The 27,809-nt window shown below is 37.3% G+C and overlaps 1 protein-coding gene and 1 pseudogene across 2 annotated transcripts; both read right to left on the minus strand.

The window, feature by feature from the left end:
• Positions 1-250: 250 nt before the first annotated feature.
• Positions 251-22,101, minus strand: LOC120111289 (dynamin-2A-like; annotated as a pseudogene). Its single transcript, XR_016397849.1, has 22 exons — positions 21,241-22,101; positions 20,982-21,032; positions 20,751-20,871; positions 20,436-20,543; positions 18,165-18,226; positions 17,726-17,843; positions 17,224-17,566; positions 16,326-16,473; positions 15,214-15,315; positions 15,004-15,123; positions 14,304-14,387; positions 13,585-13,712; positions 8,805-8,889; positions 8,507-8,645; positions 8,052-8,128; positions 7,891-7,947; positions 5,442-5,592; positions 5,183-5,346; positions 4,837-4,950; positions 4,678-4,745; positions 2,169-2,341; positions 251-673 (listed from the first exon to the last, which is right to left on the minus strand). The product of XR_016397849.1 is annotated as a dynamin-2A-like (transcript).
• A 1,414-nt stretch (positions 22,102-23,515) lies between these two features.
• Positions 23,516-27,135, minus strand: LOC103719037 (uncharacterized). The gene is made up of 3 exons (XM_008808095.6): positions 26,193-27,135; positions 25,955-26,043; positions 23,516-23,834 (listed from the first exon to the last, which is right to left on the minus strand). The coding sequence occupies exons 1-3, from the start codon at positions 26,229-26,231 to the stop codon at positions 23,687-23,689; spliced, it is 276 nt and encodes a 91-aa protein (XP_008806317.2). The 5' UTR covers positions 26,232-27,135; the 3' UTR covers positions 23,516-23,686.
• Positions 27,136-27,809: the final 674 nt, after the last annotated feature.

Below are 27,809 nucleotides of genomic sequence, written 5' to 3' on the forward strand. Positions count from 1 at the left end.
CGACGGTAGTTATTTTTTCAGACCGAGTGGTTCAGTCATATTCTAGTGCTTGTACCTCTACAACCCCTTAAAAATAAAGGTTTAAAAAGGGAAGAAATTACATCTGAATGTATCATTAACTCAATTAACAAAAAAAAAAAATAACTGAAGCAAAAAATTGCTACAACTCAACAATTGAGTGGTTCCTTGCTGATGTATGGCATGGCATGGCAAGAGAACCTAGATCTCATAGACATCTTGTAATCTCCAGTTGAAAAAATAGATATCTATATATTTCTATAAGGAATGTAATATTCTACTAGGTTGGGGTACACTCTTGTTTTGCTCTACTGCGGCCTGAATCAGCTAACCAAAATGAGAAAAGCAAATGGATATGCGCCCCCAACAAGAATACATAGAATATTAACTGCCAAGCAAACCATAAGCTGCCTAGTATATATACACCAATGAATTGCTTTGTGGAGGTGGAGGTGGCAACCTATTTCGCGTCCGACGGCTGCCAGAATTTGACCTGAACTAACATCACCATTCGGTGCAGGGTCAGTGTACCGATGGCTGTGGCCTTTGATGCTGCTAGATCTGTCAAATGAGTGGTCTACGGGTCCATTTGCTGCAGCGTCAAATGCTGATCTCCAATCATCAGTCGAAGAAATATTGGCAGTTGGGCTGCTTTCTGCCAAGGTATTAGAATCAAAATACAAATCAGACTCCAGTCTCGATTAGGCACTTCAACCAAAATTGATCGACTTTACAATGCTTTTTAGAACAATGCAACATGCATATATTTTCACAGGCGAGATACAAGTCACACCATAATCCAGAAAAAAGATGCTAGCATAGCAACAAAAGCCTATATATGCCATGTGCATACCTCCACAATGTGCAGTCCATGCTAAATAAACTGATGGAGCTGCACAGGCTGGAGGCAAAGTTTGGTATACAACTAGCTCACAAGTTACAAACACAAACATAAAGCTTGCCCCATTATGCAGGAACATGGAGTACAATAAGATTGGTTTTATGAAATTCCATTATAGTTTATGAAAGTGAACCTTTTATGATTAAGAACACCATGGAATATTGGACAGTAATTATTTATATTTAATGAGAACAATATCATCTGTGTCAGAAAGCAGGGATATTAAATGTTCAAAAAGAAAAAAGAATAAAAGAACTAGAGAAATTTAATAATCTGGTCTGATATTAGGAGCTACAAAATGTTAAGCAAAACACATCGTGAACTTATGCATTGACCTACCCCCAAGACAATGTCAAAGTCAATAAACTGCATTTAAATTGTTCTGATTACATGTACTTCTCAGAACCAGCACAAACTACCTGTATTGCAAGATTCATTCATGCCCTGATGTTCTACAGAGTCGAGGATCTAGAAATTTATCAAACCAGAATACCTAGATAAGAAAATTACTCTTTAATTTAAGAAAAGATGTCAGTTCTCAATCATTCTTACGAAATAACAATAGTATTACATATGCAGATGTTACTGTTACAACTGTCTTACAACCGACAATAGAATAATGGTTAGAGTCTGATACTTGCCAGTGAATATAAAAAGAATATCAAGCAAAAACAAAATATCATAAGAGTAATTTACTGTCCAATTGCCAGGTGTTAGCTTGGATTCATAACAAACAATTTCTGCTCTTCCAAAGTTGGATTCACTTGGATAGATTTTTCCTTTTTAGGGTTTACAGTATTTTTAATATCAAGAGATGGTTTGCATTTATGATAGCATAAGATGTGAATAGAAGTGTTTTTGTTGGATCTTTAAAAGAGAACGCTGAAAAGTTATGCAAGTTAATTAGACAAACTTCTATCTGAAGTTCTTAGAAGGAGTCATCTAATGCCAATATTAGGTCAAACCATATTGCAAATTGGCTGCCAATTCACAATTCACCACAAATTTATTGAAATAGGAACTGTGTAAAACCAATGATGTACGAGCAATACTCCTTTGATACCAAAACTAATTTTGTCTTCGTGAGATCTAATGGCCTAGTTTTGTATTATGGCAAACAATCAAATGCATATCCAAGCATCAGGTATCATTGCTCTTTTTCCAAGAAAAAGCTTGCAGTCCAGATAAGAATGACAGAGTCTATAGATCGCATCAATGTAAGTGTTAGTAGAAGTTACAAAATTCTTGCCTGCACCATTGCCATTAGTGGACCAGCTAGCAGCAGCTGCTTGATTATCTTGGATGCTTAGCTGACGAGTAAGTTTAGAAAGAAGAAAAGACTGTCTTTGGAACCTTTCTCGTCTACGGTGGACATTTTGATCCTCTTGGAGCAATTCTTCAATCTTCGCTGTGCTTTGAGCACTAGACACAAGCAAACAAAAACAAGGTTTTGATTGCAATTTACAAAAATTAATAAAACTCGCGTCATAAGGATTTAAAGGCATAAATTGGACACAAACAATGCAATCATGACATAAATTTTATTGTGAGAGAAACAGCATGAAAGTGTCACCTTCACATCATGGTATCAATTTTTTCACCTTGAACAAAATAAAAGCTCAAATTATATGATCTTCAGATTTTTACCATAGACTCAGTAAAGCATCACATCAGCCATAATGGTTCTCTTTGCAAAGAAATGTATGAATCAAGTAATTTATACCATTTGGCTAGGATGAATAAGGTACAACCTGAAAGGTCCATAACTTATGTGAACTAGCATCTATAATAGCTTCCTTACATCAAGATCACATGTAATCAATGATTCAACTGTTTAGAACCTAATATTTGAAATAAAAGAAACATACAAACAAAAAATAAAACACTCCCGGTAGATTGTTTAGCAGATAATATCCTGAATGATATAAGGGTAACTGAGTTCTTCAATAACGGCTGCTATTTGAGGCTTCAAGGCCATGGCTAAAAACAGTGTTACTGAAATAACCAGAAATCTTTAGTAGATGATTACCATATTTAAAACAAAGAAGGTTAAGGCAAATAATGCTGTGCTTTCTTTACCATTAAATACGATATGGTTAACTATGGCAGCAAAGATCCACATACCAGAATTTAAAACAAAGAAATACAAGTATGCTTTTGGTTGTGGATTTATTTCGATGGCCAGGCAAGAGTTCTGATAACATCAAAAATGGATGACAAAACATGAATGTAAATCATGATAAAATTTTGGTTCTGGAACTCAAGCAAGAGCATCATCAAAGGTTTCATGAAAGTTAGAAATGGCATAAAAATGAGACAGCATATAGAATACAGAGCAAGGATTAAAGTACCAGCACCAGTACCTGTACCAATACAATGTGGTACTATTACAGAGATACGGGATGCCTCATTTGCAGGCACAGAAAAAATGAGGATACTAGAAATGTCGACACATTACTGATACAGGGTCTGTACCCATACTGGTACCTTACTAGTACACTCTGGAAAGAATGGTACAGACCAGTATATATCGATATTTACATCCTAATTATAGGGTGCTTGGCATGAAATCTTCTGTCTGTAACTTCATCCTGCCTCACCAACAGCGAACTACTGAACTCGGAAGGTTTGAGGGGAAGCTAGTCCATCTATATAGATACATACATAAGTACCTATATAAACAATGCAAAATTGCAAAGTAATAAATGCATTTAAACACAAGTTATACCCATGCCTCCACACGCACACCCAGGATATACATGTGCAAGCATGCAGACAGACCTGGTGATCATCAGACACCAAAGCAATTAGCAGGACTGACCTATGAAAAGTTGCATTTGGTTTTGGTAGTTGAAACAACAGAAATCATTGAATGCTTCAAGGATGCAATAACTAAACTGTGTTTTCATGAATTTCCATGTCTACACATGTATCCATAGATATGTTCAAGTATAGTTATGAAACACCCAAGGGGGGAATGAAGTGTTTACACACACTACCAAATTCAAAGATTTGCAAAATGAATATCTTAACAATTGGAACACTCTACAAGGTTTAAAATATGGTATGCTGAACCGACCCGTACCAGCCGGTTCAGCCCATACCGGACCAGTCCAGTTTCAGCGTGGAAAACGGTTCCGAACCCAAGGGGTCGGAACGGAGCAGCACAAGCCCAGTACCGGTGCAAACCGGACTGGCTCGCACCGGTACCCACGCGCGGGCGTTGGGAACCGCGTAGCGTGCACACGCGTAGGTGCGCGCAGGGCATTTAATGCCACAGAATGGCATTTAATGCGGCAAGCGCGCGCTACGCGCTTCGCGGAATTTTTTCTGCGAGCGCGCTGCCGGTTCAGTACCGGTCCGAACCGGAACCATACCGGTCCGGTAGGCGACCGGTACGCCCATCGGTACCGGTACGGCGTACCTTGATTTAAAATGCTTATAACCAAAAAATCATAGGTTTTGTACGACCCTTGCCTATTCACTAAATCATCCCACACCAAAATATCATATCATGCCATTGGAACTATCAAGCTGACTTGATTCAAATACAAGGGTTCTACAGACTAAATGTGTTTCTTTTTTAATTTATAGGTATTTATAGATCACATTCAATGGCATAAATTCCCACTTTACAACCACCCATCTTTGACATTGGCAGCTTCTAAACTTCTGTTCACTTTTCCCACCCTGAGTACAATATATCTATACCCTTATATTTACTATTCTGAAAAAAAAATAAAAGGCATGCGACCAACCTTACAGAACTATATAGCTGATTCAGCATGTCTTCCTTTGCTTTTTCCACTTGACAAAGCACAACTGCCTGCGAAGTCAGAATAGAACTCAGAAGATTCACAATATGCCAAATAGGTCAATAAGGCCCAGAAAAAGAAAAAGATATAATTTAGACTTACTTTTGGAACATTTGCAGCAAGACTGTTTAAAACAGCTTCCACATAACCACGAACTTCTTGAGACATCCATCTAAGTTCTTCTTCTGGATCAGCAGGCCTTCTAGACATTTTCTCCTGGAAAATAATCTAGTTAGTTAGAGCACTAAGTGGAAAATAATCTAGTTAGTTAGAGTACTAAAATTTGGCAAAGACCTAATGTGTTGTGCAAAAGCACAATGAAATATTGATAAGGTTCGAGCATATCTTTGGTGTCTGATCAGCACCAGCGGAATATGTTACAGAATGCAACGGGAGTAAGTTCCAATCTTTTGTTCAAGATGATAGCATGCACAAGGTTAGGACTTACTAGAGAGCCATCTGAAAGGCTTTGTCTCATGGAGGGACTAGCTTCAGAATCTAGCATGCCCTTGGGCGGCATTCCCTTCGAAGGTTGAATGATATTCCGTATCTTGTTTACCCACTCAACTTTGTCAACCATGCTCTCAGCCTTTAACATGACAGCACTATGTGCTGCAAGCTCAACATTTTTTTTCAATTAAATGTGGAACCAGATTATAAAGGAGAGAGACAAGCAACCTTGCAGTAAGCATGCATGCAGAAGTTACCTTTTAAAACAGTCTTGTATGGAACCTTGCTAGTTATCTTGAACACAAGGCTGGCACCTTTACCAGAATCTGGTCCGTTTGCTTTTTTGGAGCCTTTGGAACTTTTAGGAGGAGGTTCTTCCTCATCTGAGACCTCTTCAATATTGCAATCCTGCAGAACTAAAATGCTAATAAAGAAAGGAATTGGAGGACTGGAAGTCGTGGAATAGGAACAACAGAAAATTGCATGATTAGCCTCTGAAGCTAATGTGACATGATTCCTGTTAATCAAGAATGAGAGAGCATATGTAAATGTATAAGCAACAATCTTGTCAGCAAAATGGGAAACCGATATACAAATTGTATACTACTGTACAACTTATTATGTTTCATAGGCAACTGACTTCCTTGCAAAAGACCACTGAATCACACGCATATGCATTTAATCTTCTTAATCCTCCGAAAGATAGTAAATAAAGGCTAAGTTGATAATAGAAAGAATAGCGCGAAAGAAAAGAATTGCGCTAGGTTTGAAACTTGGTTTCAGTTCGAATTGCAGTTGAGACAAGATAGTTTCAATTACAGCAGTTCTGGTTAAAACTTCAAAATTCTGGATATAAAACAATAACAAAACCAAGAAATTAAAATAACAAACATACAAAAAAAAAGGCAAAAGGATTATTGCATATATAATTGAAGTGCATTGTGCTGTTTATAATCTTTAAAACATATCAATAAACAACATATGGTTCGGCAGTCTGAAATTTTTTAAAAAATGTTGAAATCAATTAAAAGAATAAAAATTCAAAAATTAAAGAAAAAATAAAAATTAAAAACAGCCATACAACTGTTAAAAGTGATTAAACACCATTACAAATTTATATATACTAGTTAGAGAAATTTTTATACACCAAATATATGCATTCATGTCAAAGTAAAAGTTGATCCCTTATGCTATTCATATGAATTTAAATGCCAGTTTGGGGATTTCTATAATTTTTCAAACTCCATAAAATGTAAGCAAATGCTAACAGCCTTAGTCTGCACCAGTATGTTATAAAACCTACTCAAACACACTTAGTTTGAGTCTAATTTTGTGCAGATGCTTCCTAGGGTATCGATCTATTGGACATGAGCAAACTCAGTCTTTAAAAAAAATTAACAAATAACTTCGCAATAAGGCTCTTAACCTTTATACAAGCCATTGAGGGCGGGCCTTGGTGCAACAGTAAGGTCACACTATTATGATCTAGGTGTCACGGGTTCGACAAATGGAAACAACCTCTCTGCAAATGAGGATAAGACTTGCACATCTGACCTTATACAGACCCACAGTAGCAAAAGCCTTGAGCATTCAGATGCCCTTTTTTTGCCTTGATGCAAGCCATTATCAGTCAAACTAGTTGATTTCAACTAAAACAGCCAAAACAGGTTAAAATCAAACTGAAACTGGTTAGTTTAGGCAAAACTTGGGCAATACAAATTCAGTCTAACATTTCAGTATCAACTGAAATTTCAATTTCTTGGGACTGCAGATTCTTCTCATGCAAAAGTGGCACAGTTGATCCCCAATAAGTATAGAAATAAGAGACAAATGAGTGGAATGACAGAAAACAGAAACCTCATCAACCAACCTACATAAGGAAGAACTGAGCCTCCATGCCCACCAAAAGAATCAAGTCCCAACTTAAATACCACCAACTGCATTCAAATATAGAAAGTACATTTTGTATTCCCGCTTCAACTCCCAGTTTATCACTTTAAGCTACAACAACCGTATTTTTGAATTTCAACTCAAAAATTGTTGGATACACAACCTAAGATGCAAACTCATGCTTGAAATTCTAGTAGTAGCCAGGCTAGCACAAACCCATAAGATGCAGACAAGCAATATGTTGGATACACAAAACACACAACACAAGATAGTCCAAAACTACCTCCCATCCTTGTAAGAACAACAAAACACATACTTGCAACACCAAAATAGTAAGGTGAAAGAGGGAAAAAAATATTAGTAAATATGCTTATCGTAGCAAACTAACTCACCAAATGAATTCAAACTGGACATTTTTTATAATCAAAACTTGTCAAAATAACATGGAATGGAGTTGGTAAAGTCATTGGGGGTCGGCACCCGTGACCTTGGTTCGAGTGCCACTCTCACCTGATTTATGCTATAGCTTTCCTCCTATCCCGGCTCTCAAAAATAATATGGAATGCTAAAAATGCATTTTCAGGACTAAATTACTTGGAAATGGAGCAAAAGCAGAAAAAAGTCACTATGCAAACTTAATTACATTTTTAAAATTTTGGATATTGGTCACAATTTCAATCTCCTTAACATATTCCCAAGTTCCAACAAGCACCAAAGAATAGCAAACCTTGCTGTGAAATCAACCCTGTACCACCCTTTCCAGTTAATTTATTTGAAATGCATATCCAAAGAAATTAAAAGGAAAGCAAGTAATACCTCCAAAGTGATGACACCACGAAGATGTCTTTCCTCTTGTTTCTTAGTGTAACCAAGCTGAAAAATTAAGTCATCGTCAGGAATTGGTTCTACCTTCCAACAAAAGACATACTTGATATATCAAAAAAAGAAAAAAAAAATAGAAAGATCATACTACTAACTTTTCCACTTTTTTCATTGAGAACAAACCACCGCCTGCTCCAGCCATTTGTTTTTGCACTTTTCTTCGATAGATACCCTTTTAGATAGATGAAAGGCATAATATTCGGACTTAAACAAAGCCAATATAAACTTCATAATGAATAAGAAAGAAAGCTAGCTCAAGATATAACAACATTTGGGGCATATGTGGGAAAATGTAATTGAGTGTGGTTGAGTGGTTGTGAAAGTAACTAATATAAGTAAAGAAGAGAGCCCATTGGGAAAACAAATAGTCATTTATCCATCATGCCCTCCCCGGTGTTCTAAAAGGCTATGCAGCTGGTCAGAGGACTGCATAAAGCTTAGGCAGGTGCCTAGGTATATTACCTTACAAAATTAATTAATGTGGCATATAAGATACTGCTAAAAGCACATGATAAGAAAAAAAAGTTCATCCAACTGTTGGTGAATGAACCTGCTGTTATTTCTCCAGAAGGACCAGCAATCTGCAAGGCGGATCCCTCTTTTGCATCTTTCTCTGGTTGATTGAATTTCTCTTTCATTGCTTTCAAGCTACCACCTGTTGGTTGGGATCCAGGTTCAGGGCTTGTTGCCTAGTTAATACAATAGAAATATGCCATAAGAAAAGAAGCAGAAGAACTCTGTTAATGCCATATAACCATCCAAACACAACACGAACTGTTCCAAAATCATGCAAGCCTTCTTTTACCCAGATGAATTTATATTGCATTACAAAAGGAGGCAAAACTAACTCTGTTCAACATAGCCTGCTCTGTCTCATGCGCTTTCTTCGATGATCGATTCTTCAGTTCCTCCTCACGGCGCTGTCTATCCATTCTGGCATATATATATATATATATATATATATATATATATATATATATTTGTCAGAGAGCTGCATAAATATAACTGATTAACAGTATTTTGAAAATCTTTCATGAGGTTGACCAACCTCTGGCCTAAGTTTACAGCATATTTGAATTCATTGCATCAAGAATAGCAACCAAGCCTTTTCCCAGTGACTACGGACTGTCTATGGCACACAACTCTAAGATGAGAAAACTCCCATATATACGTATACATATACATCTATATATATATATATATATATATAGATATATATATATAGAGAGAGAGAGAGAGCGAAGATGAAGAGAATGTCAATAATGCCTGTTAATTGTGCCAATCCTGGCTTATGCCGGTGGGCGATTTGTGGAAGTAGCTCCATGAGAACAATCTTGTAGTTCTTGAAGTTCCTACCTAAGACCATCATAGAAAGGAAGCTCTCTCTCTCTCTCTCCATCTACCCTCAAACATTGCCAAACAAATGAGAATTGAAATATTTTAATTAAGGAAAAAAGTAAATCAATAAAAGAAAATCTGAACTTGATTTTATTTTATACCAGGAAGGCATTCTATGATATTAGAATTAATATATTATCAGGGTCAATGTGCAAAGCAAACAAAAACTTAAAATGTCCTAGCCTACATAGAAAAAGGAACTCAGCAGCACGCCAGTCCAAACGGCAAGGAAAAAGTGAAAGCAGAAACCAACGTTTTTACATACAAGACTACTAATTTAATATGCACCTAGTGCTCAACAATGCAGACGCAAAAAGATCAATGCCTCCTCATAAGAACTTCCTTTTTAATGGTCAAGTACCATCTCCAGTTCTCCACATTAATACCGTTCACTTCATCTACTTTCTTCACTCATTATGGTAACTAGAAACTTCACTATAGAACACCATGAAGCTCATGAATTAGTATATGCCAAAATATTAACTGTTAAATTGTATAATTATATAAAGAGCCAGCAAGAAGATTCATTGACAGCTAACTTTGGAAGTATCAAATACAACTTCAATACTGGAACATATTCAGTTACCATGCAGAGAAACAATATAGAAAACCACAAATGAGACAAATAATGACTAATAATATAAGATGGAATTATCATAACTTTTTTCTGCTCCCTGTATTTGCTTATTGTATTAGCATTTGCATACCAACTTAACCATACATTATGTAATAACTTAGTCAAGAGTATCATAAACTACCTGAGATCGCCTGTTAAACCTATCAAGTCTGCTCAATGTGCATCAATATGCATTAAGCCCATCAGATATGCATGAAATGAATTACTGGAAACTTATTTATCGATTGCTACAAATGAGTGAATAGGATTAAATTGTTTAAAAAATGCTCAAACCTTTTACAAGTCAGAGTGAGTGATAATCAGCTACAAATTCAAAAGAAGATGCATTTTCATGGCAATTTTTAAAAAGAAAAGTTAAAAGAATATATGTGTTTATGTACATAATATGTAGGTAGGTACATATATATGGACTATGGCGAAATAATACCCTCACCAAGTTCTCAAAAAGGCAGGTAGGAATCTGGTTCAAAGGTCTCTTAAACCCAGGGGCAAAAGAGGCATGTAATGTAATCATATGACTTTACATATACATGTTACTATTTATGATACCAGGTAAGATTGAATATGATCATGTGAATTTAAAGTGAGTCATGCCATTGTCCTTGAGATAGACTGAGTTTAAGCAGTCAATATTAGGGGTGCAAATGGGTCGGGTCGGGTATTGAGTGACCTCGACCCGACCCGGTTTCTTGTTTGGGTCCTAATTTTGGACCCAAACCCAACCCAACTGAAGATCGGATCAGATCGGGTCGGGTCCACGGATACAATTTTTGACCCAACGGATTATTTGGGTTGGGTCGGGCTGGGCCTGTGTATAACCCGGACCTGACCCAAAAAATTTGGGTTCGGGTCGGGTCTAGTCCAGGTCAGGTCCGGGTCGGGGTCAGGTCCGGGTCCAAGTTATAACAGAAAATTTTACAGCGAATTTTGCAATGCATTTTATTTTTTCTATAGTTCTTATTAGAGTTTATCTCACTAGAAGTCTTACTGGCCAGGCACAAACTTTTCCCCAACCAATAATTTTTCCATTAAAATAGAGATAGATTGATTGCGAGAGAGAGAGAGAGAATGATCTCCCCCAGCCAGAGTCATAAAGCAAAGCTCCCAAACCCTCTCTACATCTTAATATTAATTTGCGAACTCCCATGATGCCTCCTTGGGATTGCGAAGAAGAGAAGAGAATTCAGTCGATACACTCCACACTCAACTACCAATCAAACCTAATCTTTTTCAGTTCTTTTTGGATTGCATTCACCATTGCATCCACTTCCAAGAACTTGAGGTTTAACCCAAACTTCATATTCTCGCTGCTTTTTGAATGCCAGCAATGTGAAAGCCATCTCAATCCCAAAATCTCAAGTCCAACGAAGAGAGGAGAAGATGGGATGGAGAGGCGCAAACAAAGAAAGAGGATGAAGGGGAAAGCAATAAAACCCTAACTACGTCGTTCCAAGTGCACAAACCCGAACCTCTTTTTCTTTCTTTTTCCCCTCCCGACTCCATGGAAGATGGGTGTGCAGAACACTAGAACAATCAGCAAGGCTCTACGGTTTTGCATGAGCGCGAAGGGGGAGATCAATCAAGGAAGAATGGGTTTTCTTTAGGGTTCCTCCTCCTCAGCCCTCAACAAAGAAATGGAGAATCAGGACTGGGGAGTCTGGAGCAAATGGGACAATGGATGGGCTTATGGTGATTTACGGATGGGGCCATGGATCCCTTTCGAAAGAGAGCGAATGGGTTTATGGCTCTGGCTAACCTACGCTTCAAGTAGTGAATGGGTTATGGGTTGGGTTATGGGCCTGAGGACTCCTCACGGAAAACCGACTGTCGAAGCAATTTCTCTTGCGGGCTGCGGCTACGTCTAGTGGGCCGCGGGTCAAAATGGGTAATCCGGATTTGGGTTGGGTCGGATCGGGTCGTTGAGTAAACAATCCAAAATTGACCCAAAAAAATGGGTCGGGTCGAGATTAGGTTGACCCAAATCCGACCCGAAAAAACAGAACGAGTCCAATTTTAGAACCCCACACGGATCCATGGGTCCTCTAAAACGAGTTGGGTCTAACCGGATCGGGTTGGGCCACGGGTCAACCCGACCCATTTGCAGCCTAGGAGTCATGGAATCTTCAAGCTTCTACTTGCTGAATCCCTACTGGTTGAAATGAGTAAAAATTAATAAATATTTGCAAAGAAGGCCGACTTTATCTTTTTCTTTTGCAAATTTGGATCACTTTTTCTTTAGCACGAATGACCTGATCCTGAAACTTTTCATAATCTTTTGCCCCCGGTCCTACAGATGCACTCCAGCCTGTGAATGTGCATTATATGCTGAACAAATATGTAGGTACAATTTCATTTAAACATATGGCTGGAGAGTATTTGCTGGAGCAAAACCAAAAGCATCCAAAAATTCTGAAACTAGGCTATTCCTAGAAGAGATGAAGTCATTTCTTAAAAAGGTGGAGGTGGCACTAATTTTGGACAAATTGAGAGGACGGCTTTGATGGTTTGGACAAGTACAATATAGGCTAGGGGATGCACCGGTACAAAAGAGCGATTTAATACATGTAGAAGGAATGAAGAGAGGTAGAGGTAGAGGTAGACCGAAAATTACATAGAATGAAATAGTAAAGATTTGATATCTTGGCATTCTTTTTCAGAAAGTAGGGTCCTAAAGCGGCCAGAATGGACAAAAATGATTCATGTAGCTGACCCCCAGTAGTTTGGGATTTGGCTTAGTTGACTTGAGCTGAAGGCCTTGAGGTTGTTCCCACAAAAAGAAAAGGTGGTGACAATCTGCAAAAAGGAAAATAAAGTGCCCCAATTGGGCAAAATCATGAATGAAAAACCTAATTTCTAATTTAAACATCAAAATGTTTGGTTTCAAATCAACTAAATATATACTTTTTTATATAAACAAATTTCAGCCCGGCAGAAACAACAATAACTTAAACGGGTTACTCAAGGAAATAAGGAATGGAAACTCCAAAGACTTTGACATCCCCAGTCTACGTTCTCCCAAACCATTAGCAATGCAGCTAAATTGTCCAGACATGAAAAGGCACAATATAATTAACATTATATACTTAATATGCAATATCTTCTAGCTAATGATAGCTTTGGGCTTACCAAAAAATAACTTCAATGCAGGTTTCTGCAAACTTACAATGCCCTGCACTTTTGACTGAATCTTTGAAAAAAATATAAATATAAAATAATCCACAAAAGCATTAAAGAAAGAGGGGACTTCCATTAATACTTAAGAGGTTACACTGATGATTAACAACTTAGGAACATTTTTTCACTCAAAAATAAAATAAAAAGAACCATAAGCAGTTGAGTTCCAAAGGAATAGTCAGCACTTTGCTACATAGGTGGTAGCGCAGCAGTTATCAAGAAACAGTGCAGGAGGGGAAGAACATAACCAGCAAATGCACCATAACATAATTGGAGGAGAAAAGACAGCCAAATGTTATGAACACAACCAGGACGATTGCTTGGGGAAGATCAAAAATATCTACTTATTTATTCATGAATATACAATTTACTAGCCTACTATGACCAAACAATAGTGTCATCAGGACATGAAGACAAACCTCCGTTGCACTAGACGGATGAAATGTTGAGGAGGAACAAAAACACGCTCCATGTCAACTAACGCAACGACCATCCTTTTAGCTTCATTTCTAAAACTTTCTAGCGCAGCAGTTGCAATTGCAATAACCTTGCCAAAAAAATAAAACACTGCAATTGCTGAAATTCTATAGAAAACTATCATGGTAACAGTCTTATGTACTAGTCAGAATGAAAAGAATGGGAAAAAAATCAAGTGTTACTTATTAAATAGAGTTTTTTGCATGAATATCCTCCTAAATATCGAATTTTGCATGAATACCCTTTCAAAAGTGATATTTGCACGTATACCCTCGTAAAACACTTGTTTTGCTATTTTTTTCTTTTTTATTCTTATTTTTGCATATGTACCCATGCTATCTAACGCCGTTAAAATTAACAGTTTCAAATTAAAATGACTAAAATATCCTTAATGGGTAAATGTGCAAAAAAAAATTTATAAGACGATAGACAAAAAAGTAATTTCAAAATTTTATTTTATTTTTAATTAAAATAAATATGGTTTTTATTAACGGTGTTAGAAAAACCGTTATATTAGGGGCATTTGTGCCAAAATAGTGTTTTATGAGGGTATAGAAATAAATATAAATTTTAAGAAGCTATTCACGCAAATTTGAATATTTAGAAGGGTATTCATGTAAAAAACCATATTAAATAAGATCAATATCGGCAGAAAAACTACCTCGCGCTTGTATGATGGGTATTTGCCAAGTTCAGGGGTAGCATTTGCAGCAGCAGAAACTATATCAATCAAAACACGGTGAACCTGATTTCACATTTAAAATATAAGTAAAAACTAAAGGTATGCACCCCAAATTTACATATGCACACACACATACATACAAAATGACTAAACATGCTAAGATCATTTAAAGAATGGATGTCAATTTTAGATGATAGATTGTATGTCCTTGACCAGTATTTGCTCTCACGCATATCAGAATGTAAAAATCTATATAGGTTGCTGAAAAGAAATACAAATATTTAAAAATCATGTCAAGCTCCCATTTAAAAAGTTGAAGCTAGTTCTTAAAGAGAGTTTGAGAAAGATATTAATGCAAGCAACTATAAGCAAATATTTGATCCCTAATAAGCCCTGTCGGTACTCAGTAATGAGAAACATGCTGATGAACACTGTAAAGTACAAATGAACAAAATCCACAGCAAAGCAGAACTCTAAGCAAGGACCAGTTAATACTTTGAAAGATAATGTAGATATATTCCAGCATCAACATCCAAGATGTAGCAGAAGTTGCATGGAGATTATGTAGAATGCAAAGAATGCACAATGGCTTGTGTATACCATGCAATGAAGAGATTCAACATGTAGATATAGATTTTTGAACTAAGCAAACATGCGTCCATACAATTATTTTAAATACCTCATCCACACAAAGGCGTGATGGTTCTTTTGCAAGTTCTAGAACACCTTTTATCAAAGATCTCAAACCTTTCTCAGGAGAAATTAAATATGGCTGATAACCATCAGCTTCCAGCACAATCTAGAACGCAGAATCAGATAAAGAAGAGCAATTAGAAGTTACAGATAAGAGTAATAAAAGCTGAGCAATAAATAAATATATATAACCTACCCTTTTGACATTATTGATGTCAAAATGTCTATCCAGTGGAAGCTGCTTTATTCTGTTAGGAAACCTTCCCTCAAAACTCGCAACTACTTTCCAACCTGCACCCTGCAAATGAAATTCATGATCTGAGAGTATCTAACAAAGAGCAGAGATCAATCAATGACAGAATCTAGAGAACTAAGAGGCATTTGAGAATATGATATCAAGTAGTGTTGATGATCCTCTAGATGCCTTAAGTATTGTCAAAAAAACTGCGACAAGACATTGAAGGAAAAAAAATGACGAAGCAAATTGCAGCATAAGATCAAGAATCAGAAAAAGAAAAGGAAAAGATAGCATGTGATTGAGTAAATTTGAGCCATGTGGTTGTACAATGTATTGCAGTATTTGAAGTGTCAAATGTGTTGATTATAACACTCATTGTTTGTTCATCAGTGTCCAAACATGATGCTCAGTTACAACTTACAAGTTTCATACTTCTTTCTCGGCTGTTTGGTAACTTCTAACCCTGTGTTGATTATTCATTAGCAGATGGAGTTGCTTGTCACAATAACCTCTGAATTAAATTTTTATGAATATTTTTTTTAAAATTTGTAAAAATAATTGTACTTGCATCAGTGACTTCCATATGAAACTTTTTACCTTTAATTTCTTCCAACTTATTGCTAATTTTCTAGTTTTAATCTAATTAAGAATTTACCTAGATGTCCAACTGAGCAACCAACTTCTCTGAAGCTATGAGATCCCTCGGCCTACAAGAATAATATTTATATGCACTTGAGCAGAACCAGCAACAAATTGGCTTAGAATATCTTCCACATCAAATGAACTAATCTAATATATAAACTTTAGAGAAAGTAGGATTCTTATAGACAATAATATATTATCGGAGAAGCCTTGTTATTAATGCCCATCATTTACTTATGATGCTCAGACATTCAGCGAGTATCTCCAGTTCATGATGCCTGCAAATTAAAGCATAGTTGGAACATGGAAGCACCCTTATCCTTATATCAAATGGATATGTGGTATACCGAGATATTCATAAGTTCTTTGAATAAAAACAAAACAAAATGCTCAAGATAAAACCACAAACATTATAAGGAACTACTGACCTCACCGGTGGCAATGTGCATAAGAAACTTATCTTCAAATTCTCGGCAAAGCTCCAGAGCAATAGCCCTAGTACCTTCTGGACTGTGTACCATTTGTTCACCGAGCCTTGCCAACTCATCTTGCACTATCTGAGACTTACCCTGTAACCTGCAAATATTTATTTGGACAATGAATGATATTCAAATTTAACCTGAACTTCTATCAACTTTAGCAATCTAAAGCCAGAAAAAACATCTATGAGCAGAGATTATCAACTTCAGCCTGTGACATTCTGGACAAGTATACTGTCTCTAAGAGCTTGCAAATCAATTACACCCATTAATGTAAATTAGCAGAGATTGAACCAATCTCTCACATCAAGTAATTGAAATTATAGCTGAAAACCTGGAATGCAATTTTCTACTTTGAAATCATGTCGCTTGAGGAGTGTTAGATATTGCAAGAATGCAATGCATCCACCAAGGAGGGGAAATAGTGTCATGGGCTACCATGCACTTAAAAGAAGCATAATAACCCCTCAAATATCAAAACACTCACATAGCAAAAGTGCATTTGATGAAATCTTAACATGGCCAGCAATTGCGACCATGTTAACACTTCATTTTAGGGAAAGAAAGTAATGCAGAGGTCTTTTGGAGATGTTGGGCCTATTGAACAACATTTTTCTTATGGTGAATCTGGTATGCCTTTTAAAGTGAGAAACTCATAATCCAATGGAGAATAAAAATGAATGGAGAGAAAAACGCATTGAGAATTTAATATGTTTAGCATACTGTTTCTCCAAACACATGATATTCTTATCAAACATTTGCAATTTTTTAATCTGTATAAGGCAACAGCGATAGCATATAACTAATAGTGCAGCTAAAAGCACGTGAAACTTATAGAAAGATTTACCCAGAGAGAAGGTTAGGAAGTCGAAGCTTCATCCGTTTGCGAATCTGCTTGGCAAGGGTATCCACCAATGCTACTCTACCAAGCTTGCTTTGGGGAGCTCCCATAAGTAGAGATTTAAGACTTTCACTCTCAGCTCTCCAAGCAGTTTCAAGCGAATTTTCAGATCCCACAGATCCAGCTTGTGCTGAAGCAATCGAAACAGACTGCCCAATCAGCGCAACCCATGGGATATCAGAAGTTCCTGGTGGCCCCTGATCTAAAAGAAGAGCTTGAACAGCTGCAAGGCTTCTCTGATCTCCAGCTGCTTGATCAATTTTACTAACAACTCCAATAGTTCTTGTCCCTACAACAAATAGGAACACAGCAGCAACAACAATAACAACAACAGAATCAATTGATGACAACAAACAAATATATCAATGGACAAGCTTCACACAAATATTATTCTTACAATTACTGCTAAAACTTTGGAGATTGGGCAATTGGCTATAATGGTACTAACCTTCTGCATCAAATTCTTTAGCTAGTCTAAGAACTCGAGAGGAAGAAATTTCTGGTGCTTGGACAGCCAGTACAGTAACTAGCAATATTGCATCATTATGTGCAGCATAGTCCCTGATCTAAAACAAGAAATGTTACCACCACAGCCCCCGATACAGACAAGTAAGGAATTAGTGCTGCCAGATAGCATCTTAACTGAATTTACAAAATTATTATAAACCAGAACAAAAGTTCAGCAAGGATATCAGGTAAATTCAAAACCACTAAATAACCATTATTTTGCCTATATTTAGATCAATTTCTATTGTGCCAGTTACTCTTACCCAGAGCATATCACCCATTTTATCAAGAATCTAGCAGCAGTCGGTAGAAAGGTAGCTGATTATCCCATAACATCTATGAATATTAGAATTGAAGGAAAGTGTTCACTAGCTACTCACCACAGACTCATCCATGGCCCGCTGGTCTAAACCAGGTAGGTCCATCAATTTCAGAGGAGGAGCTGGTAAGAAGAAAAGCATTTTAGCTCAGAGTAAATGTAAGTGACTAAAACAAAACAACAGATGGACATCGAAGTATGCCACAGCAGAAGTGTCACTAACGAAAGCAAAATCTTCAAACAACCACCCAAAAACAAGTAATTCAGTACAAAGACTGCAAATTAGTTTAAGCTTTATAATCTTAGCCAATCAAAAAACATGCACTTGAATCTTTCAATACACCTTTTGCTGATAAGACCACCAGCACAAAGAGCTTGATTAATGTCAAAGTGCACAAGAAACAACCAGCTTAAAAAGATAAGTTTGAAGAATCACATGTTCCCAAATTATAATTTAATAGTTGATTCCATCTAAACTCCCAAGTTGCATCCTATTTACCAACGATTTACTCTAATTATATTCTGAAAGTGACCATTTGGTATTCACCTCTTTTTAGTCTCATCAGTCAATATCATATTATATTAACACACCAAGAGGCCTCTTAAATATCTAAAGTTAGTGCTTTTAGAGCTAGAGTAGATATTTAAGAGCATGAAGATGGGTGATGATGATTGAAGTTTAAGTAGTGTTATCTCTCATACAATCCACTGTATGGTTTCTCTCAAAAAAAAGTCTACTGCAGGGAATCGAGTAGAATACATTATTATATAGAGTAATAATAGGTAGTGACACTCCTATAAAACATGTGGATACAATGCATAACTAGATAATGTTCTAAACCAAGGCCATGTTAGGCTATCCCAAGCATTCTGAAACATAAAATCACTTGTTGAATTCCAGGTGCATCAAATGTGTCACAGGTAGTTTATTCTCCCGTTAAAAAATTACGAAGAGAGATTTGTGAGGATTATCAAGTGAAAATTACTAGCAAGTATGGCAAAACAACACTCTTTTGTAATTACATATACTAGAAACTAAAGGTAAAGGGGAGATGCCCAAGGATGAATAAGGATAGAGGGAAAATAAAGCATGAAAAGGTGGAGATAGGATGGTTAATTGCACTATAAGAATTTCTAAAGAAATCCATAAAAAAATTAAAGGGAAGCAATCTTAATGTGGAAAAATAAATTGTAAAAAAAAAAAGACAACATGGCAATTGGGTGCTGAATCTAACAATGAATGAAGCAAAAAATGTCAAGTTTCAAGGATTGGAACATAACAATTGGTTTAAAAGCCTTTGAATATTAAAAAAATGATTGGGCAAAGGCTGGTAAGTATGCAGCTTGTTATCATCTCTACAATAGATGTACCTATAAGATTTTGAATTAAAACCAGTCACTCTATTGTAGTTCCAAAAGACTTCCTAGAAGCAGCCTAGAGAAGTGAACTTAAAGAAATCAATTGAAAATCATCATGTCACCAACAATTTATCTTCATGTTTTTAACTTAATTGCTAATATTTCTAATAGGAGGACTATATCATATGACTCTTAAGCAATCCAAGCAGCAATATCTAAGATCAGATAACAACTGGTTTTCCCAGTCTACCAATGAGCATGATGGTTGGCCAGCGAACCCAATCCAACACCCTTTGTGATAGACCCATTGGCCCAACATTACTGTCATTTTTTGTAAATAATCAAGCTGACAAAGCTCCATAAATTGTTGACTTGTTATAGTTAAAGCAAGTCTGGTTCAGATTAACATCAACTACAAAAGCTTCTATATCTTGTTTCGGTATTTTACCTTTCTTTTTATATGAAATCCTTATATCACTTTTAAGCTGAGTTTAGAAAATAAGTAAGTATCTCAATGCAATATGACTAAGCAAGAGATAATGTCACAAACAGAGGTAAGGTAGGAAAGACAATATTAAGCTAAAGACAGTACGGAAATTGACAATTTCCTTGTCATATGAAGGTGACATTTATAATCTTTGCTCTGCACTCAAAAAAATTAGAATATAAGCAGTTGATCATAAAATATGCATGAGAATATCAATAGTTATAGACTTCTTGCCATGGTAAATTAGGGATGCCAAATTTGAGAAGCATTACAATATTATCATTGCATTTATTTTTATATAAACAGTTTATAAAATTCTATACATGATCGATCAATTTCCATCTCTCTCTTGCTTCACTTATCACATAACCTCCATATCTTCCTCAAAACTCCAAGGAAAAAATATCATAGATTCCCCTAAAAATTAATTTTGAGTATTAAAGGAGCACAGAATAGTGACTGGGCCGGTAGAGTATTTTAACAAACCTGTACTAGTCCGAAGCTTTAAGTATATCTCATCTGAGCAGTTCTTTAGCGAGCTATGAACTCCTGTGCCCTTGCTTAGCCTATCCTGAAGAGAATGTCTAAGAGCACCTACAGCAGAAACAAGAAAGTATGACAGTTATCATGAAGGAAATGCAGGAAGCACACAGTAGAGGCTCATCAAGTCATCACAAAACCATGGTTAGCGAAAAAGACAGTACATGAAAACATCTAATTAGCTGATAGTACTAAAATAATAAGGGAAACCACAAGTAACACATAAATAAAAGCATCCACCAGGGCTATAAGAAATCTCACTTGCAGAAACTTGCTGAGATTTGTTGTCTATCTGCAAGATGATCGATTTACTGCTCAACGACCCATCTCTTTGCAAGTCAATGCTGATGGGCGCTCGAGTGGCACCGTTTTCTCCCGTTGGCTTTAACAAAGATGACAACCACCCATCGACACAGGCCGGACTCATATGTGAGGATCAAAATAAGGAAACAATATAAAAAGAGTCGAAACCTAATTTCCAAGAAACCGTACCAGAACAGGGTGCCCGATCAAACTGTTCAAGACCGCCGATTTTCCAGCACCCTGGGAACAGCTTAGAGTGACGAGAATCAAGATTTGCAAAAAGACTAGATTTAATTCGGACGAAGAGAAGAAGGACCGAATCCAACACGAAAACACTCCATGTTTTCTTGAAAATAGAACGGATAGGGTTTCAACAAGGGGAAAGATAATCGTAACCACGGAGTTAATAGATAAAGAAGGGGGCGATTAGGGTCAGAAGCGGGCTTACGACATTGCCAAGGGCGACGACGTTGAGGAAGGTGGAGGTCCTCCTGGAGGAGAGCTCGTCAGGGTCCTCGTCGGCGAGGAGGGCCGCCGTCTGGATCATGGACTCCGACAGCTGGACCAACTCCTCCATTGCCTCCATGATTCCCGAAGACGTGCGAAGATCTAGATCTTAGGGTACACCGATCCGATCCGAGCGCCAACCAAATGCCTCCAAGAAACGGCCCCGGAAGGAGTCCGATCGGAGAGCAAGGATCCGGTTCTGGAACTTCGACGAGATCGCCGGCCGGAGGACCTGAAGCGCTCCGAGAAGGAGTGACAGAGAGAGAACAAGAGAGATCGATGAAATCTATAGGGGGTCGGATCGCCGATGCGCACCGAACCAAGGGAGTCTTCTCGACGGCAGCGGTGGGCGATGGTTGAAACGGAGGGAGGAGAGCATGGGGAGAAGGGACGAAGGAGGAGACAAAGGGTTGATGAAAGGCACGAACGCACATCCCCACTAATAAGACGGGCGGCTATTTTAACTTTAACAAAAACCAAGAGAAAAGGAAAAAAAAAGACTGGGAGCTGGTCGGAGGCCGGTCGTTCACGGGGTTTCAAATTTTTTTTGGTGCGGTGGCGCGGTGGAGGTTGAAAGAAGAATCTGACAGGGTACTTATGCAACCGTTGTACCCTCCCCAAAACTACGATGAGCTAATGCCGCATTTCGCATCTTTATCAATTAAAAAAATATAAATAATTTTTAAAAATTTCTGATAATAGAAAATATATCTGATTTTTTTTTTCGGGCATCGTCGGTGAGGCTGAGGAGCCAACGAGGTAGGATAGGGGTAACAGGGTTGAAGGTGAGACCGGATAGAAGAGAGGTCGGAAAGGGAAAGATGAAAATTTATTTTAAAAAAATTGAAAACAAAAGTTTTTCACTTTAATTTTTTTAAAAAAATAATGAAAGTGGAATAAAAATAGAAAATCAAACATATTTTTTTTGGTTCGGATTTCATATTTTTGTTTTAAAAAAATAAAATTAAAAATAACAAATATGATCTAAGATTTCTTTTTAAAATTTTTAGTTCAAAATTTTAAACATCTAAACTTACAGTTGATCACTAACTCGCATCTACCCGGCCTGAGACTGCACCTAGTGCCAAGCAACCAAATGTGTTGTCTTACGCCCATACACTCGCACACAAAAAATATAGCAACAGCATTTGTATCCGACAAAAATTATAATAATTTGGAATTTGAAATAAATCCAATAAAAATTTGTCAAAATTTCGAAAAAAAATAATAAAATTGAGAAAGCATAGATTTTTTTATAGCATATATATATCTATTTATTCAATTACACATAAGTATTGAATAGCAAGAATAATAAATGTAGTAAAAGAAATACTGGTACGGCAACAATAAATAGTATCTATGTATATACATGCATGCAATTTTTTTAAATTAGTCATAAAAAACTTATAAAAAATTATAAAAATTATATATAATTAGATATGAATAACTAAAATATGTCAAGTTCAGGCTCGCCTCGAGCCTGGTAGTTACTCAGATTTTGGGCTGAATCTCGGGCTTTTTAAATTTTTTATTTAAAAAAAATAGAATGCCGAGACCTCTGTCCGGACTGTTTACACGCTTGCATTTTAAGCCCATCTCGGCCCGTTGAGTTTAAAATCCAGGTCCAAGCCTGTCTGAAATGCTTCAGACTTGAGCAGATCCAGTGGTGGTGAAGGGAACTCGTGCCCTTCTTCTAGCAAAGGGACCACACGATCTTGCCACGGGTTGGTCAGCCTCGGGCAATCCTAATCACTACAGCGTTCCCTACTTTGTCTTCATCAACCAAACACAAAGCAATCCCTCAACCCAGGCTCCATTGTCCCGTTATCTTTTTAAGAGAACTACTCAGAGTTGCACGAATTCGTTACTGTAGTAACTACAGCTCAGTCTGTGCATGGAGTTTGGTCTCAGGAATTAAGAAGAAGAAAAAAAGCTTGCCTTTTCCCCTACTAGTTCTCCATGAACAACTTCTCATTTTCTTTCATTTTATTCACTTTTTTTAATAGATAACCGAGCTCGCGAAACACCAGCCTTAAGGATGAATTACAGATGAAAAACGGATGGTAGATAAATTACCAATATCATTGAACACGCACTAAGAACTCATTAGAAAAAAATAAAAGGAATGCACAGAAAAAAAAATAAGGGGAAAAAATCAAACCATAGATATACATCTGTTCACAGGTCATCAAGTTTCTCAAGGAAAACCAAAACGATGCATGTTCAACATGACAAACACTTCATATTATAACTTGACGGGTCCAATAGCATCACAAACACGTTGTCCAATCTCATGGCCATATTTGGCGCAATTATTATCCAAGTTGAACAAGAGTAACAACTAAAAACCACTATAAATGTTTTGCATTATTTTGGTCAAATAGGCTTCATTTGGGATCAGCGAAAAACCTATTGATCGACGGCATGATCTCAGGGGCTTTGTTGCGAACGAACCTTCTGAGGCCATGTTCAGCATACTTCTCTCCTTCAGCATGGTTCTCCAGCACTCCTGCAGCCCTGCCTTCCTTGCTGACCCTGGTAAAATCACCATATATGAAGGTGGGGGTGAATTAAGAACATAGAGATAAGGAAGAAAAACAATGTACAAATGGAGTTTTTCACATGCATTGCATCAAAGAAAGGCAAAGGTCCAGATGATCAAGACAAGCTGTGTGAATTTTAATGGCTGGTGTACAGAAAGAAAAGCTCGCTCATACATTGTGACGGTCCCTTGTATATCCTTCATACATGCACCAAAATTAAGGGTTGTGAAGAATATCTCCACATACTGTGGAATTCTCTCTAACTTTTGTATTTGTACATCACCGAGCATAAATTTTGAAATTTTGTCTTCACTGATTAACTGTGGTATAGATGAAATAGGCTGAAGGTGATAAATGTGGTTATGGAATCATGGAAGAATATATTACTAAATCTTAAGTGCTTATATGAGTAAGGATTGAGGGACTGCTGTGATGGAATCATGGAGGGGTATAAAGAATAAAAAAAAAATAGTCAAAATCAAAACATCATATAACTAATCACGAAACCACACTTGCACATGGAGGTATCTGTTAAGAGCAATAAATAGAATAAATGGATAATAAATCTGCATAACATGCGAAAATGGCAGGTAAGGCTGCAGATCAGGATGTTGCCAAGAACACACAAAATAATGTGAATCATCACAGTAGATGCACTATGAATGTGATGTTTGAGAAGATTCAGCAGAACAAAGTGATCAATTTCAGGCCTGCTACTCATCGGTACTAAAAATGGTGAAGCTGCCAGAGATGCTGACAATGATATATAAAACGATTAAATATGACATTCTTCTAATTAGATTTATAAACTTTACTGATAATATATGTGTGTATCATCCCGATGAATCCCTATAACCAGATTTCTTGATATTGCAGAGTAAGATTCTCCAACACATATCATATTTCAACTTGAGAACACGTTCGTGCAACACTGATTTTCTCTGACTTTGACCATAAATATTATCAATTACCAACCAAGCAGGTATAGCCGCATCTACCCGATACAACAAAATGCATGTCGGGCACTTCCTCTTAGGATCTTCCTTTTTCTTTTTGAAGAAAATGGTAGTAAAATGGCAAAGATACAAGTCTAGATGTAACTTAGACAGTCCCAAATATTTTTCGGGATTGTTGGATCATAGATTCAGTTAGGCAAGCAACATTTGAATCCAAAATCCCTGGGACAAGCAAAGCTCCCATTAGCCTTCATCATTCAGGATCTTGCTGAGAGGTGAAAAGAACCTATAAAATCAGAATGGAAATACCTAGAACCAGTGTTTTCCATCTATCCGATCTTTCACCAGCCCAAACCAGGAAAATGGGAAAACTTGTTAAAGTCATTGATCGAGCAGTACAACCGATCGAACCATCCAGATCAACAACTTGACCTCGGCTGGGTCGATCCTTGAATTGGGAAAAAAAAAAAGGCTGAAATCAACTAAAGCTTAATGTGCCATCTCAAATGAAACCTCAATTGCTTATGGATTTTTCAGCCCTCGCTACTAGCAGCTGCCAGTGGCTCAGCCTTCGTCGGAGAAGGATGCTAGAAAGAGCCAGCAGCCCCCCGGTCCTCATGTGGCATCACTAGCCACTGGAGGAAACAAGGTCATAATTGATAAGCAGGATCCGACAGCCCTCCACCTCTTCTTCTTATCTTCTTAGGCACCAGAGACAACAAGATTGCCGACAATCGGCCAGATCCGACATTCCTCCAGCCCTTTGCTCTTCTTCGTCAACCCAGAAGCCAGAAGGCGATAAGATTGCCATCAATTAGCGAGATCCAACAACCCTCCATCTCTTCTTGGACAAGGAAACAAGGGATATTAGAGGAAAACCGATGTGGGGTTGTGGAGGTTGGCTCAAAAGGAATAGAGGCGATTGTGGTCAAGGGGAGCTGTGTGCTTACAGAAGAAACAGATGAATAAGGATTTCGATTACAAATAGGAGGACTCAGTTGCAGTTGAACCATGGGTAGGTTGAATTGGTGACCCGTGAACCTAAACCCTCAAGCTGCTCGATATTAAACTTTTACGAATTGCCGATAACTACTGACAAAAGCTATAAACATGGATGCGATGTGCAGTCGAATTAATGATCCAACCAGTAACTGACCTCACTTCAGGGTTGATGCAAATGTTGCGGACCAGCTGGAAGCTGCAGATCCCCACAGCCACCCCGACCGCCGCAAAGAGTGGATAGACCTAGTAATCATATTTTTTTAAAACAAAAATCAGGTCCCAGTTCATGAATCATGGGGAAAGAGAAGGAGATCCCAAAGGGGAAACAAGAAAAAAAATGTGTTTAAGAGAGAGAAGGGGGGAGGGAGAGGAAGGAGGTGGATGAGGCATACCTCGGGCCTCAGCCAGCGATTAACGGGGGAAGAAGCCATGGGAGGCGACGGAAAGAGGAAAGGGAGCCGACGATGGAGCGGACCAAAAGGGAAGGCTGGTAAACGGGAGTTAAACGGGCTTCGGTGGTCCTTTTATAGTAGGGCTTTTGGGCGGAGACCGCGCCGATTAGGGAACATATTTACGACTCAGCCCCCTACCTTTTGAAGAATATCCGCATTCGCTCCTTGCCTGTGACTAAGAGGATTTTGAGCATGCTTTACCGTAACGGACTAGGTTTTTTATTGACCTATTAAAAGTTTTATAGATAACACTGATTATTTATAGCGGCCATTACTGTCATTACCAAAAACTATTTTTATTATAACACCTAACCATAAGGGCTTGTTTGGTTCGCGGAAAAACAAGGGGGGAAAGTATGGTCAACATGAAAGTAATGAGACACTTCTTGTTTGGTTGGAATTTTCAAAAGAGAGAAACGAAAAAGTTGTATTCCCACGGAAATATGATTCCCACATTTCATGGAAAAGCTTTTCCATGAGAAATATGGGAAAGTAACTTTCCCATGAGGCGAGAATCACTCTATTTTTATTTTTTTCCAAAAAGGTCATTCAGCATTAAAGAATCATTAAAAAGACATTAAAAACCTAATTTTTATTAAGGGCATAATAGGAATTATACATAACTTTTCCAAAAAAGTGGATGGTCAACCAAACATAAGCACTTTGGAAATTTGTCACTTTCCCATGATCAACCAAACATGACAAAAGTACTTTTTAACGCATCCTCTTCCTAGGAATCTGTTTTCCAAAAATAATATTTTTAGGAGGAAAAATATTTTCCGCGAACCAAACGAGCCCTAATTGTTATATGGAAGCAGATCATGATCGTATTATAATAAAAATATTAATTATAAGATATTAGTGCAATAATCAGGCAAATAATGACCATGCGTGGAATTATGTTGTAGCACTATGACTTGTGAAAAGATCAAACAAAGGTTTGTTTACTTTATGACAACCTAGAATAAAAGAATGAAACCAGACAGGCAACATGAGTACAAGTGATGATAAGGGCTAGAAAAATTATTCAAAAAGTCCCACTTTCATTAGAACGGCTAATTTTGGGGTGATGAGAAGGACGGCAAAAATTACGCCCATTGCATAGATTTTGAAAGCACCTACGGGTTTTATCATTTATTCGTCTGCATATATCTCAAAATAAGTTTGGTGTTGAACGAGAAAACAGATAAACAAAAGCCACCGAAGTTCTAATTAACGAGTGGGGTACCCCAATTGCAGCATGACCTATTTGGATTCAAACGTACCACCTCGAGACTAGCAATTTTTGTATTAAAAAAATTATTAATTATTAATTTTACAAAAAAAATGATCCCTTCTTTTTTTCAGAATGATATGCTTTAGAATTTTTTTGGGGGCAATTTTACCCCTAAATCTAAATATGAAGTGGATAATACACCTTACCAAAACATCAAACACATCTATTGCTGAATATCTAACACACATTTTGAATATCTATTATATATTTGTTCAAACTTGACCATCAAGTACTTGGAACTAAGGACCATCATCAAGAACCCCTTAAATATATATATCATT

Source organism: Phoenix dactylifera, chromosome 11 (assembly GCF_051530095.1).
Source record: "Phoenix dactylifera cultivar Ajwa chromosome 11, Ajwa_hap1_PhDact_Kaust_v1.1, whole genome shotgun sequence".
Lineage (NCBI taxonomy): Eukaryota > Viridiplantae > Streptophyta > Magnoliopsida > Arecales > Arecaceae > Phoenix > Phoenix dactylifera.

Excerpts from the sequence above, each read along its gene's own strand:
- LOC103719037 (XM_008808095.6), bottom strand. The coding sequence starts at position 26,231 with ATGGCTTCTTCCCCCGTTAATCGCTGGCTGAGGCCCGAG. Across the intron at positions 26,044-26,192 it reads ATCGCTGGCTGAGGCCCGAG|GTCTATCCACTCTTTGCGGC; the intron begins GTATGCCTCATC and ends TATGATTACTAG. Across the intron at positions 23,835-25,954 it reads TGCATCAACCCTGAAGTGAG|GGTCAGCAAGGAAGGCAGGG; the intron begins GTCAGTTACTGG and ends TGATTTTACCAG.